At 66.3% G+C, this 12,623-nt stretch overlaps 1 protein-coding gene across 2 annotated transcripts; it reads left to right on the top strand.

Annotated features, from left to right (window-relative positions):
- The first annotated feature begins 2,313 nt into the window (after positions 1–2,313).
- On the top strand, positions 2,314–11,964 carry DGAT1 (diacylglycerol O-acyltransferase 1). 2 transcript variants are annotated; one of them, XM_068526175.1, is made up of 17 exons: positions 2,315–2,581; positions 6,809–6,896; positions 9,076–9,116; positions 9,215–9,300; positions 9,383–9,435; positions 9,670–9,775; positions 9,921–10,034; positions 10,138–10,212; positions 10,297–10,400; positions 10,488–10,526; positions 10,639–10,680; positions 10,755–10,799; positions 10,879–10,991; positions 11,076–11,141; positions 11,231–11,318; positions 11,403–11,465; positions 11,561–11,964. In XM_068526175.1, exons 1-17 carry the CDS (start codon positions 2,388–2,390, stop codon positions 11,714–11,716), a joined length of 1,473 nt encoding a protein of 490 aa, XP_068382276.1. In that variant the 5' UTR covers positions 2,315–2,387; the 3' UTR covers positions 11,717–11,964. The 2 variants fall into 2 exon arrangements, with proteins under 2 accessions (XP_068382277.1, XP_068382276.1); XM_068526176.1 differs by lacking the exon at positions 9,921–10,034 and having other exon boundaries at positions 2,314–2,581.
- The last annotated feature ends 659 nt before the right edge of the window (positions 11,965–12,623 follow it).

Raw genomic sequence — 12,623 nt, 5'->3', positions numbered from 1 at the left:
CCTCCAACCTAGTGTCAGCCCGAGGCCCTTTCTAAACCCCAAAACCCTTCCAGCCCTTTATTCGGCCAGACCTGTAGGTTCCTCACCCCGGGCCAGGTGTTGCTTCCACCAGCAGGGAGACTCCCCACTGAGCTTTCTTCGACAACTCCTCATGCACACATTTGTCCCCAAACAACCCCACCTACCTTGACCTTTTCCCTCTCCCCTGTGGCTCTGGGCCGCACCTCGCCCAGGATCCCGAGGTGCTGGGGCTGTGGGCGGGGCTGGCGTAGGCCCCACCTCCCTCCTAGAGGTCCCGCCCACTGTCAACCACAGGCCTCCGCCTCCCTCAGACAGGCCCTACCCCCCGCTGGTACAGGGGCTCTTCCTTATTGGTGCCTTCACAGCCCATGCCTTCCCATTGGCTCGAGGCCTTGATCTTGCTCTCAACTTCGGTGGTGGAACCCTTGGTTCCCCCACAGCCCCCGGTCAGATCGGTCCTTTCTGGCGGCCCCCAGTCCACCCTGGTCCCCTCACTCCTACTGCTTCTTGTCTGCCGACGACTTGGAGCCTGGACGCGGACACAGGCAGCCGCTTCTAACACGGCCCTTCACTCCTCGTTGGCTACTGTGCTCAGCCTCTCTGGGCCTACTGGCAGCCTGAGCCGTCGATCTTCTCCTCTACCAATCAGCGTGCCAGTCCCGGCCGGCCCTCTAGTCTTGGCTCTGTATTGGAGGATGGCATGGCCAGAAGGCGCTCGGAGACACGTGGGCGTGGGTGGGGAGCTTACCACTAGCTGCCTGGGAGAGGGCATGGGGAGGGAGGGGCAGAGCTCCCAGGGCTCACCCCTACGCTGAGGGCTCCCGAGAGGACCCTCTCCTGCGTCCGACCTCCCTTGGGATCAGTACTCAGAAAGGCCTAGCTCCCCCTGGCTCAGGTCTGCCTAGGAACAGACGAACGTTCTTGGACACTGGATAGGAGACGGGGCTGGTCCTGACCCACCGAGGCTGGGCCATGTGGGCATGCGGGAGGGGTTCTGGCGCCCAGTGAGGGCGGCCCCTTTAGCAGGCTACTCGAAAACACCTGCAAGATAGCCTCAGCCTGCCAGGAAGGGATGCCAGGCTGGTATCAGCCGCAAATGGTCCGGTGGCAGAAGAACGTGTCACCAGGGGGCCCAGGTGCCTGTTCGTGGAGGTGATGGATCCAGAGCAAGCCCGGCGGGAAGGAGGGCTGACCTCAGGCTGAGCCTCTGGGTTTATTTGCTTTCAGAGAGGTGATCTTCTCAGCCTTGCTTACCTCAGGGGAGTGAATGGAGTGGGTTCTGCGGCTAGGGGTGTTTCTTGGGTAAACCAGGCCTGAGCCCCCCGTGAACCCTCGCATCCGGAAATCCAGGATGCTCACGCTTCATGCTCTTTGCAAAATGCAGGTCAAGCCAAGTGGGACCGGACTTGCCCGCCCACGGTTCTCACCGTGCAGGTGTTATGGTGTATCAGTTGCTTCATTTAACGACTGGATGACTGCAGACTGTGCAATGACACAGAAGCCTCTGGGCCCCCGCGAATTGGCACTTCAGGATCCCCGCGCCCTGGCAAACCTGGCCCGGGTGCGAAACGCGGGAAGCTCTGCAAGTCTGCGGACGAGGGCAGAAGGGGGCCGGGTGGAGAGGCGGGCCGGGCGTGCCCATTGTGGGGGCGAGGGCAGCACCCTTGCCCCGCCCCGTCCTGGGCCTGCAGGGGAGAGGTGCTGCCCTGGGAGTAGGTGGGCCAGGCGGAGGTACCCGGGACGCGGGGCCTGGGGCCTTTCTCTCGCTCCATCCTTTGGCCTGGTGCTTGTCTGAACAACCTAAGCGGAGGAAAAGCGGGGGCCTACGGTAGTAACTAGAGGGCTCGCGGAGCATCAACGCGCTAGGTGTCTGTCTGACAGTAACGCACGAGGCATTTCATAAATAACCTACAACCCCACACCCCGCGCCTGGGCTGAGGCATGAGGAAACCCTGTGTTTAAAGAGCGGGACAAGGGTCAGGCAGCGGTCACGAGGGGCTTCCAGCTGCCAGGAAGCCGCGCGTTTTCCGCCGAGGCCCTCTGGGGAGCAGCGTCCACCCCTGGCTGCGCGCCCGCCTGCCTCTGCGCTCCGGCTCGCGCCATGAGACTACAACTCCCAGCGTGCCCCGCGCGCCAGCGGACTACAAATGGACGGGCGCCGCGGCCACGGGCCAGTTAGCAGCTCCGGGAGCGACGCTGCCGCGGGCTCGGGGAGGACCCGGCAGGTGCGAGCTGATTGGCGGCGCGGGCTACGGCGGCCGACAGGGGGCGGTGGCGGCCGCTGGCCGAGAGTCCGGAGGCGGGGCCTCGGGCGCTGCGAGCCCGGTGGGCCACGACTCCGCCGCGGCAGGGTGCGGGCTGAGGCCATGGGCGACCGCAGCGGCGCGAGCGGCTCCCGGCGCCGGAGGACGGGGTCGCGGCCCTCGAGCCAGGGCGGCAGCGGGCCCGCGGCGGCGGCGGAAGAGGAGGTACGGGACGTGGGCGCCGGGGGGGACGCGCCTGCCCCGGAGAAGGACAAGGACGGAGACGTCGACGTGGGCAGCGGCCAGTGGGATTTGAGGTAGCGGTGCGCCTGACCCCTAACCTTTGACCCCGACCGGGGGCCTGCGCGACCCTCGCTGTTCCCCCAGGCGTGTCCGCCGCAGCTCGGATTCCGAGCCCGAGAGCCTGGCGCTTGGGCTCCGAGTCCGAGAGCCTGGCTTCCGGACTTTGCGTGGATAGGTGTGCCCCTTGTGCCTCGGCGGGGAAACTTAGGGGGAGGTTAGGGGTGGAGGGTCGCCTGACAAGGTCACACAGTTGGGGGCGCCGAGGGGAGCCGGCAGCGGCCCAGCTTCCAGACGCCCCTCCCTCTGCACATCTTTAGGTGGGTCCTGAGGCTCTTTCCCAGGGTGAGCCCAGAGCCTGGAGCCCTAGGTGGGCTGGTTCCAGCCACCCATACTGTTCTCTTCCTGGAAGGAGATGGATGGCGTCTGGCGGTGTGTGATGAAGGGGGTCCCTCCTGAGGGCTATGAGGGGTGCCTTGTGGGTAGATAAGGCTCCCAGAGGAGGGTGGGCTGGCTGGGGAGTGGGCCAGCAGGAGCTTGGGACTGCCTGAGGAAAGGGGCAGGGGGCAGTGCGAGAGGATTTCTCATCCCTTGCAGACCCTCCCAAGAATGGTCTTCACAAAGGTCTCTCATCCTTTACCCAGTGATTGACTGGCCTGGGGTCCTGCTTATATTACCAGCACAAATGCCTGCTCTAGGGTCAGAGACGGGTCCTGTATTGGGACTCTCACCCCTGGCTGGGGTACAGGAGAGGGGTTTGAAGTGGGCACACCCACAGGTGGTCTCCCTGCTTAGCTGAAGGACTGACGGGAAGGGGGTGGGGAGCAAGCTGTGGCTGATGGGGAGGACCTGGCCCACCTGGGCACTGGCTAAGTCCTGCAGCTGTGCCCCCTCCGCCCACCGTAGCCTTCATCCTGGCCAAGGGGCCCTCAGGGACTCTGGCTTTGGAAGCAGCTCCAGAGCTAGAGATTATCAAGGAGGAAGTGGGCAACCTGTCAGTGGGTTGGCAAGGATTTGCTCTCTCATTAAAGAAGAACCGAGGCTTCCTTCACTGGGCACTGTGGGGAGGGGATGGGCAGGGGCAGCTGCGGCGCAGGCACTGTCCTTGCCCTTGGGGTGCGCGCAGTTCACCTGGGAGATAAGATAATCTCAGCACTGAGCGTTGTGAGCAAAGGTCTGGCGCAGAGTTCATGATGGCACCGTGGGGGAGGAGGGCGGCTCTACTGGGGGGTGCTGGCTTCCTGTGGGCCTGAGGTGGGACTGAGGGAGGATGCGAAGGATAGGAGTGTCCTAGAGTCCCCTCTGCTAACTCCCCACGTTGTCCTCTCCGGGAGGCCGGGGCGTGGCTGGCTCGATCTCCCTCTGGAGGGGGTGGGATTCGGGGTCATTTTGTATGAGATGGGGGGGTGCCAGCTTCGGGCCAAGCGGTCACCCTGGGTGGGCAGTCGCTTTCCTGCTCCACAGGGCAGGTGGCCAGCAGCCTCTCCTGCACTCCCGCTCGCTGGGCTGAGTGAGCAGCAGCGCTGACTCGCCACCCTCGAGGTCTGGACCCTTGGGAAGAGGAGCCGGTGGCAGGGATGGGCCACAGCAGTCCCCTCTGATCCACAGGACACGCAGGCTACGTGTGCTTGTTCCTCATGCCAGACGCCGCAGGGTTTGGGGTCTCCTGGGGCAGAACCAGGCCTTGCTGTGTCTGCCCTCTTGGCGTCTGGCCTCTGCCGCCCCTCCTCCCCGTCATCTTCCTCTCACCTGCCACCTCTCCTCCCTGCTTGTTCCGCCCTCTTCTTCCTCCCTCCCCTCCCGACACTTCCTGCTCACCTTGGCCTGGCAGGCCCAGTCAGGCTCTGGGTGGGGCCGGAAGGAGGGAGGGCCGCCCCTTGTGCCCTGCCTCTTGGCTCCTTCCTTTCAGGGGCACCGCACTGCCCTGTGCGCCCTCCAGCCCTTGGTTCCTGGGCCTTCCCAGGCAGCGCCTTCTTGTCGTGGGGCTCTCCCAGGGGCTTGTCTCTGGGGTGTCCTCTGTTTCTCCCTCTCTAGCAGGGACTGAGGACACGGGGAGCCCACCCAACTGCCCACCCAACTGGAGGAAGCGCCAAGGGGGTGGCAGCTGGGAGGCGAGCTGGCACCCTGCCCCCTCCTTGTTCTAACTGGCCCGGGAGCTGGACCATGTGGTCCTGCATGTGTGGTCCGCACTTGTGGCTGTGCCTCTGGGCAAGCTTTGAACCTCGGTGAGCCTCAGTTTCCCCGTGTGCCCGCCTTCCAGTGCTGGTGTGAGGTGGTGAAAGAGGTGGTACCTGTGATGAGTTAGAATGGCCCTGCTGGCTGGGTGGGACTTGGGAGCAGGTGGGCGGGCCGCTGGAGGGCACAGAGGTGTGGGCAGCGCCTGCAGTAGGGGAGAGGGTGACAGAGCTCTGGGCAAGGCGGCCAGGCCCCGCGTCCATGCCAACCATGCCTGGTGGCCTCTGGTCCACTGCAGCTGACTGCATCGGCAAGGCTGGACTTCTGGGGGGATTGGTGGGTGGTGGGCTTCCTTCCCTGGGTTGGGCCCTCCGACCTCGGGGCAGGGAGCTGCCTGGGTTGGGGATGGTCAGGAGGCTGGTGGAGGGACCTGAGGGGCGGGTGTGGGTGGCTTGGGGAAGGCCTAGGAACCTGACAGGAGGAACCTGGAAGAGCTTTTATAATGTTATTTGTTGTCAGGTTTGGAAAACGCTGCCCTTCCCCCACCCCCATTTTCATCTTAGAGATTGCTGCAAATAAAGTCAGTGTGGTCTTCTCAGTGGCCCAAAGCGGGCAGGGGTCACGCTGTTGTGAAACAGTCCCCTGGGCGTGTCGAGCCGGGCGTGGACATGCAGATGGCGGTTGGCAGGTTGTGGCATGAGGTGGCTTTGGGACGATTCCAGTAAAAGCGAATGGGCTTGAATTTGGGGGAGGGTTCTGGGCAAGCCCATCCAGTGGAGAGGCCCAGAGACTGTCCTCTCTGGGGAGCTGGGCCTTGGAGCTCTGCTTGCCTCTCCGAAAGGCAGGTACAGAAACTCAGGAAGAAGAGGGCCTGGGGTGGAGCGCACAGCCCCACTGCGCGCGGTCTGGCATGGCGCTGGAGGGCAGGTGCAAGGAGGCCAGGCCTGTGACTGGGAGAGGCGGGTGGGCCAGGTGTGGGCAGACCTCGGCCTGGGAAGGCAGAGGTCAGACTGTCAGCACTGCCCTGGCTGAAGATGCTGATTGGCGTCTCGTCCTCCCTGGCCCTTCATCTCCTGGGTGCGGCCGTCTGAGTGCTGACCCCGGCCATAGCCAGGCCTGCCACAGAGGCAGGGCCACCCCCGGAGGCCCTCTCTTCTCCTGTGCCCCAGCTGCCTCTTGAGGTGGAGCTGTGTCCAGGGGAGGGAAGGGGAGGCCCTGGCTTCTCCTCTTACAAAACCGGAGGCCTTGCTCAACGCCGTGGAAGGCCTCCTGGTGGCAGGGCACTTGGGGTGAGGCGGGGCTGCAGCCAAGGACGGGCACCAGGGCTGAGCCTTGCCCCGCCGTGCTGTGGCCCCTCCACCTCTGCCTCGCCCTGAGGATCAGGCAGGGACGTGAGGCTCTGCGTCTGTGTCCCCCAACCCTGGCACTGGGTGCGAGAGCTCATGGGCGGGGGGCACCGAAAGTGCCTCTGCTGGCTTCTACTGTAGACCTCCCTGCCATCAGGTGCCCAGCGCCTGGGTGCCGGTGCCCGCTGGGACCTGTGTGGGCCAAATGGAGGGAGAAGGCGGTTGGAGTGGGGCCCTTGGCTCACTGGGTGGTGGGCTGGGCCGACGGCAAAGGCAGATTCGCTCCCCCCCCCATCATCTGTCCAGCATTGCCGGATGGGCCCCCGGACCCCTGGGGTGGACTCTTCCTGTGGGCCCATCACCACTCCTTAGCCAGCGAGTGTGGCGGCAGCCAGAGGCATCTGCGGAGGGAGGTGGGCTCCCAGCCTGGGGGACTCCGGCCCCGCGTAGCCAGCTCCTGTCTGTGGCGTGCCCCCGCCCACCTGCAGCGTGGAGCGTCAGGCCTCTGGGTGTTCCTGAGAGCTTGGCATGGCCTGGCCCCTCTCTGGTGATACATGGGGAGTAGGATGTGTGGGCAGATGGGTGTGAGCTGCCCAGAGTGAGGGGCTGGGCGTGGCCAGGTTCCCAGGTGTCTGCCAGGGCTGGGAGGCGTGGGCCTGCTTTTGGCCTTGCCTGAGGTTCTCACTGCCTGGGGCTCTGCGGGTGCCCGCTCCTGCTTTCCAGGTGCCACCGCCTGCAGGATTCTCTGTTCAGCTCTGACAGTGGCTTCAACAACTACCGTGGCATCCTGAATTGGTGTGTGGTGATGCTGGTAAGTAGGGTGGCGTCTTGGAGCAGGTGTCGCTGTGACCAGGTGGGGCACGGGCTCTGCCCCCTGGGGCGGGTGGCCAGAGCTTTTGTGGCTGGGCTGAGTAGAGAGGGGTCGCGGTGGTGGTCCCTGCAGCGGCCGTATACTGGGCTCCCAGAGGGCACACACTCAACCCTTGTCCCTGTTGAATCCCAGGAGACGCCTGCAGGGCTAGCGTGGGAGCCTTTGTGCCGTGGGCTGTGCCCGAGGGGCACTGGGGTCTCCTGAGGGGCTTCTCTGGCTTGGCGTGGGGGCAGGAAGGAGTAGACAGGCTGATGGGCTGGTGGGCCTTGGGGCTGTGGAAGGGGCGCTGTGGGTGCAGGGCCTCCTGGCAGCACGTGTGAGTGGTCTTGGGGGTCCGTGAAGAGTTTCCTCTTCTGTTCCAAATGGCCCTCGTGGGCGTGGAGCCCCCAGGCAGGCCCGGACTTGGGGGAGCAGGGGTGAGAATACGGTTCCTTGGCTCAGCCCTGCAGCCCCGGGCCCCAGCTCTGCGGGCCGCTGGCCCCCCTCCCCCAGTCTCAGGAGGGTGAGTGCGGGGAGCCCTGCGCCTGCCTCGCGCTGCGGCCTGGTCGAGGCCGCTGCTTCAGGGGCCCCGCTCCCCCGGCACTTGGCGGGGCTGGGCCAGCAGCTCTGGCCCACAAGCAGCTGGAGTCCAGAGCTCCAGGACGCAGCCTTCGGGCGGGGCAGGGGGCAGGGGCCTCTCTGGGCCCTGCCCCCGCCACTCAGGGCCATGTGGCGCGACGCCCTTGACCCTCCACCCAACGTGTCTGCCTGTCTTGGGTGTGGCTCCCGCAGCTGCCCGTGTACAAGGGGCTCCCACACCTTCCCTGTCTGTGGCCCCAGGAGGCTCCCTGGGGAGCTGTGGGGTGCCATGCAGCCTGGTGGGTGAGAAGCTGGCTGGGCAAGGCGAGAGCGGGCCGTAGGCCAGCCCAGACCCAGGAGATGACGTGTCCCTGGTCTCTGGAGGCCATTGCTGGCCGAGGCTGGGTTTGTGAAGAGGGGGTCGTGCGGGGCGGGCCCTCAGCTTCCTGGGCGGCACTGTCTGCTCTCCTGCAGCCCCTGGGCCTGCCTGGCCCTTTGGTGCCGCCCCAAAGCCTTCCCCCTGCTTCTGGTACCTCTGCCACACCCCCCCGTAGGAGACGCGCATCCCGAGCTGCGTTCCCTCTGCAGCCTGGGCCTCCAGGTGGGTGCTGCCTATTTGCAGCTCCAGCTCTCGCCTGCTGTGAGCTCTCAGGACAGGCCACCGGCAGGTGGGGTGACATTGTAGGACCGCGTGTGTCCTGGTAAGCTGGCCGGTCAGGCGTTTGACTGGGAGAGGGTGTGGCAGGTGGCCCCTGCATCTCTGAGCTTGTCACCTCCTCGTGAAACTTGCCAGGTAAGGGACCCCACCAGTGTCCCCTGGAGAAGCATCACTTTTCTGCAGAACCTTCCGTACCCTGCCTGGGGCCTGTGCCTTGTGGGCTGGGGCAGGAGGTCCCTGTGCCTGCAGAGGAAGGCCAGGCACCCAGCCACCGGCTAAAGGCAAGAGCTTGTCGTGACGGGGGCTCCATCCTCGGCTGCTGGTGCTGCAGGAACGGCCGAGGCGGGCAGGGGCGTGAGTTACAGCGTGGCGCTCCAGGCCCAGCTTTCCCCGGCCCCTCAGCGCTCTGGCCTGCTTCTTCCCACCACCCCACACAGGGCGTGGGCGCTCCCGGTGCAGCGCCTGCCACACGGCCCGGCGCTGCGAGGACTGGCCTGACTGGCAGGGCGGTGCCCTGGGCGTGGGTGGCAGCTCCGTCTGGCAGGCTTGGACTTTGGGACTGTTGCTGTGGCCTCGGGGCCCTCACCAGCTCAGTGGGATGGAGGCGGGCTGCTGGACGGCGCGCGTCTCTTTCTGCTGCCGAAGACACAGGCATCTGGGAAGTGCCTGGTGTCGGGGTCGGCTCCTTCTCACTGGCGTGCCGGGGGCAGCGCCGAGGGGCTTCCCATCCCTGCACTGGTGCCCGTGGGGTGGGTTGCGAGTCTCGGAGCTTGGCGTGAGGTCAGACAGGGCTGGGCCTGCAGGACGGAGGCCGCTGCTCGGACCTGCGGGTGCCGGGAGGAGCTGGGGTGGCTGCTCCGGGGCCAGAGATGACAGGGTTGTGTCCCTCTCTCTTTCTTGCAGATCTTGAGCAATGCACGGTTATTTTTAGAGAACCTCATCAAGTGAGTGGGCCCTGGCCCTGCCCCACCCACTGCCAGCTCAGGCCCCGCCCCTCACCCACTCAGACCCTCATCCCCATCCCCCACCTGCCCATCCGCAGGTACGGCATCCTGGTGGATCCCATCCAGGTGGTGTCTCTGTTTCTGAAGGATCCCTACAGCTGGCCCGCTCTGTGCCTGGTTATTGGTGAGCTGAGTGCCCAGGAGGCCTCGGGTGGGGACAGGGCTGACCCGGGCCTGAACCTGCCCTGTGGCGCTTCTGTCCTCAGTGGCCAACGTCTTTGCTGTGGCTGCGTTCCAGGTGGAGAAGCGCCTGGCTGTGGTAAGCAGCGCCCTCATGCCCACCCTTGCCCTGCCTGGAGGTCTGCTCCTCACCAGCCGAACTTAGGGCGGGCCAGCAGCCCGTCCCACTGTGTTTCATTTCAGGGTGTGGGGCTGTGTTCGGCTTTCCCGGGAGGGGCTGCACCTCGGGGCCTGGCGGCCATGCCCTAGGGAGACCCTCTGGCCAGGGAGTGGGGGCCCCCCGCTGAGCGGTGTGCTCCCCCACCCACCCCAGGGCGCCCTGACGGAGCAGGCGGGGCTGCTGCTGCACGTGGTCAACTTGGCCACCATTCTCTGCTTCCCGGCGGCTGTGGCCTTCCTGCTTGCGTCCATCACTCCAGGTGGGCCACCCGTCTCACCCCCGTCCCAACCTGTCTCTGGGGCCCGTGGGAGAGACCTAGGCGAGCCACAGGGGCTGCCCCTGTGGCCGTGGCTCTCCTGTGGGCAGTGTGGGAGGCGCATGGCCTGAGCTTGCCTCTCCTGCAGTGGGCTCCGTGCTGGCTCTGATGGTGTACACCATCCTCTTCCTCAAGCTGTGCTCCTACCGGGATGTCAACCTGTGGTGCCGAGAGCGCAGGGCTAGGGCCAAGGCCAAGGCTGGTGAGGGGCTGCCTGGGGCTGGGGCCACCCGGGGCTGCCACCTGCTGTGGGGCTGGACCCGGGCAGCATCGCAGCCTCACCCCGCCCTGCCACTTGCTCGTAGCTGCTGCGGGTAAGAAGGCCAACGGGGGAGCTGCCCAGTGCACCGTGAGCTACCCTGACAACCTGACCTACCGTGGTGAGAACCCTGCCGGGGCCTGGGGGAGGGGGGCTGCTGGGGGCCGGGCCTCCTCGGCCTGCTAGCCCCACCCTCCCGTTGCAGATTTGTACTACTTCCTCTTTGCCCCCACCCTGTGTTACGAGCTCAACTTCCCCCGCTCCGCCCGCATCCGAAAGCGTTTCCTGCTGCGGCGGCTCCTTGAGATGGTGAGGCTGGAGGCTGGGGGCCTCGCGGGCTGGGGGGCCACCGGGCACTGGGGGGCTCAGCCCGCTGTTCTCTGCTTCCTCCTCCAGCTGTTCCTCACGCAGCTCATGGTGGGGCTGATTCAGCAGGTACGCGGGCTGGGCTGGGGGCTGTGCTGGGCGGGGGCGGGGGGGGGGGGGGGAGTTGCTGGAGGAGGGTAGCTCGGGCGGCCAGGGAGCTGACGCCCTGCCCTCTTTGCAGTGGATGGTCCCCACCATCCAGAACTCCATGAAGCCCTTCAAGGTGAGCAGGCAGGCCCTGGCGGGGTGGGGTCTGAGGGCGGGACCGAGGGAGCCAGCTGCACCCTGTCTCTGCAGGACATGGACTACTCGCGCATCATCGAGCGCCTCCTGAAGCTGGCGGTGAGCAGCCTGGTGGGTGGGGGCACGTGGGGGGATGGTGGTGGTGGTGGTCTGGAACCTGGCACACGCCTCCCCGCAGGTCCCCAACCACCTCATCTGGCTCATCTTCTTCTACTGGCTGTTCCACTCCTGCCTGAACGCCGTGGCCGAGCTCATGCACTTCGGAGACCGCGAGTTCTATCGGGACTGGTGGTGGGTGGCCTTGGGTGTGGGGCCGGGGGCTGGGGGGGGAGGGCCGTGGCACAGCCCGGTCACCCGCCGTCTCCCGACCCCCAGGAACTCTGAGTCCGTCACCTACTTTTGGCAGAACTGGAACATCCCCGTACACAAGTGGTGCCTAAGGTGGGTGTGGGTGCTGCAGCCGGCGGGCGGGCGGACGGGCGGCCGGCACGTGGCCTGGGCGCCCGCCCCACGGCCGCTTCCTTCTGCAGACACTTCTACAAGCCCATGCTCCGGAGAGGCAGCAGCAAGTGGGCAGCCAGGATGGGGGTGTTCCTGGCTTCGGCCTTCTTCCACGAGGTCAGTGCCCTGTGGGTGCGTCCTGTCCCACCTCGGGCAGGGGTTGCCAAGGGGTCAGCTGACGCTCCTCTCACCCCCACCCAGTACCTGGTGAGCATCCCTCTGCGCATGTTCCGCCTCTGGGCCTTCACGGGCATGATGGCTCAGGTGAGCACCCCACGTGGCCTGGCATCCTCCCCGGGCCCGGGAGCCAGCCCCGTGGTCGCTGAGGCCTGCTAACCGGGCCCCTCCCGTGTCCCCAGATCCCCCTGGCCTGGATAGTGGGCCGCTTCTTCCGTGGCAACTACGGGAACGCGGCCGTGTGGCTGACGCTCATCATCGGGCAGCCTGTGGCGGTGCTCATGTATGTCCACGACTACTACGTGCTCAACTACGAGGCCCCGACGGCCGGGGCCTGAGCCGCTCCAGGCCCGCCCTCCTTGCTGCGGCTGCCTGCCTTGCCTCACTGCCCGCGGCTGGAGCCGGCCCCCGACCTGTGTGCTGGGGAGAGGCCTGGCTGGTCGATGCTGCCTCTCTGCCCCTATGGGGCACCCTCCTGCCCCCTCAGGGATGGCAGACTGGGCCCGTGGGAGGTGCCAGCACTCCGGGAGCTGTGCCGATCCTGCCCAGGGGTCTGAATGTGTCAATAAAGTGCTGTCCACAGTGAGCTCCCTCAGCCTCCAGGGCACGGGGCTGCTGGGAGGTGGTGGCCGTCCCAGTCCCGCGGGGGCGGCCTCCCTTGGGCTGGACCGTGGGAGGGGGATCTGGGTCCCCTCGGCGTCCCAGGGCCTGGAGCAGCTGCCCGGCTGTGGCTGGGCGGGGGGGCGGGGCGGGCCGTGGCGTAGGAGGCAACCTCCCTGCCTCCCAAGACTTCTTGTTCTGCAAGGTGGGGCCTCAGAACTCCCAGGCCCCGTGTGCCTGAGGGCTGCCCAGAAGTGGACTTCAGCTTGGGGTGGGGCCCGAGGCCGAGAGGGTCGAGAATCAGGACTGACTCGAGGGGCCAACAAACAGACTCCAAGGCAAGGCTGCGGAGGACACAAAGGACGAGTCCACAGGCCGCTGGGGAGGGGCAGCCATGTGCTGGGGTGCCCACCTGGGGCGGGCCCTGGGCCTCTGGGATGAGGCAGGTGGCCTGACCCAACCCTCATCCAGAGCCTCCCTCTCAGTGCCCCCCCCTGATACTGCTGGCTTGAGGCCTCCCTGGCCCCTTCCCAGCCCTGCCCTGTTTTCCTGGCACTGACTGGGCTGGATGGTCCACTTGATACATCCTGAGTGTGGCCCTCGGGATACCTTGCTCCCAGAGCTTGCCGCTCAGAGCTTGCCAGG

Source organism: Eschrichtius robustus, chromosome 17, assembly GCF_028021215.1.
Source record: "Eschrichtius robustus isolate mEscRob2 chromosome 17, mEscRob2.pri, whole genome shotgun sequence".
NCBI lineage: Eukaryota > Metazoa > Chordata > Mammalia > Artiodactyla > Eschrichtiidae > Eschrichtius > Eschrichtius robustus.
Note: the sequence above shows the minus strand (reverse complement) of the source record. Positions and strands in the feature narration are given on the sequence as shown.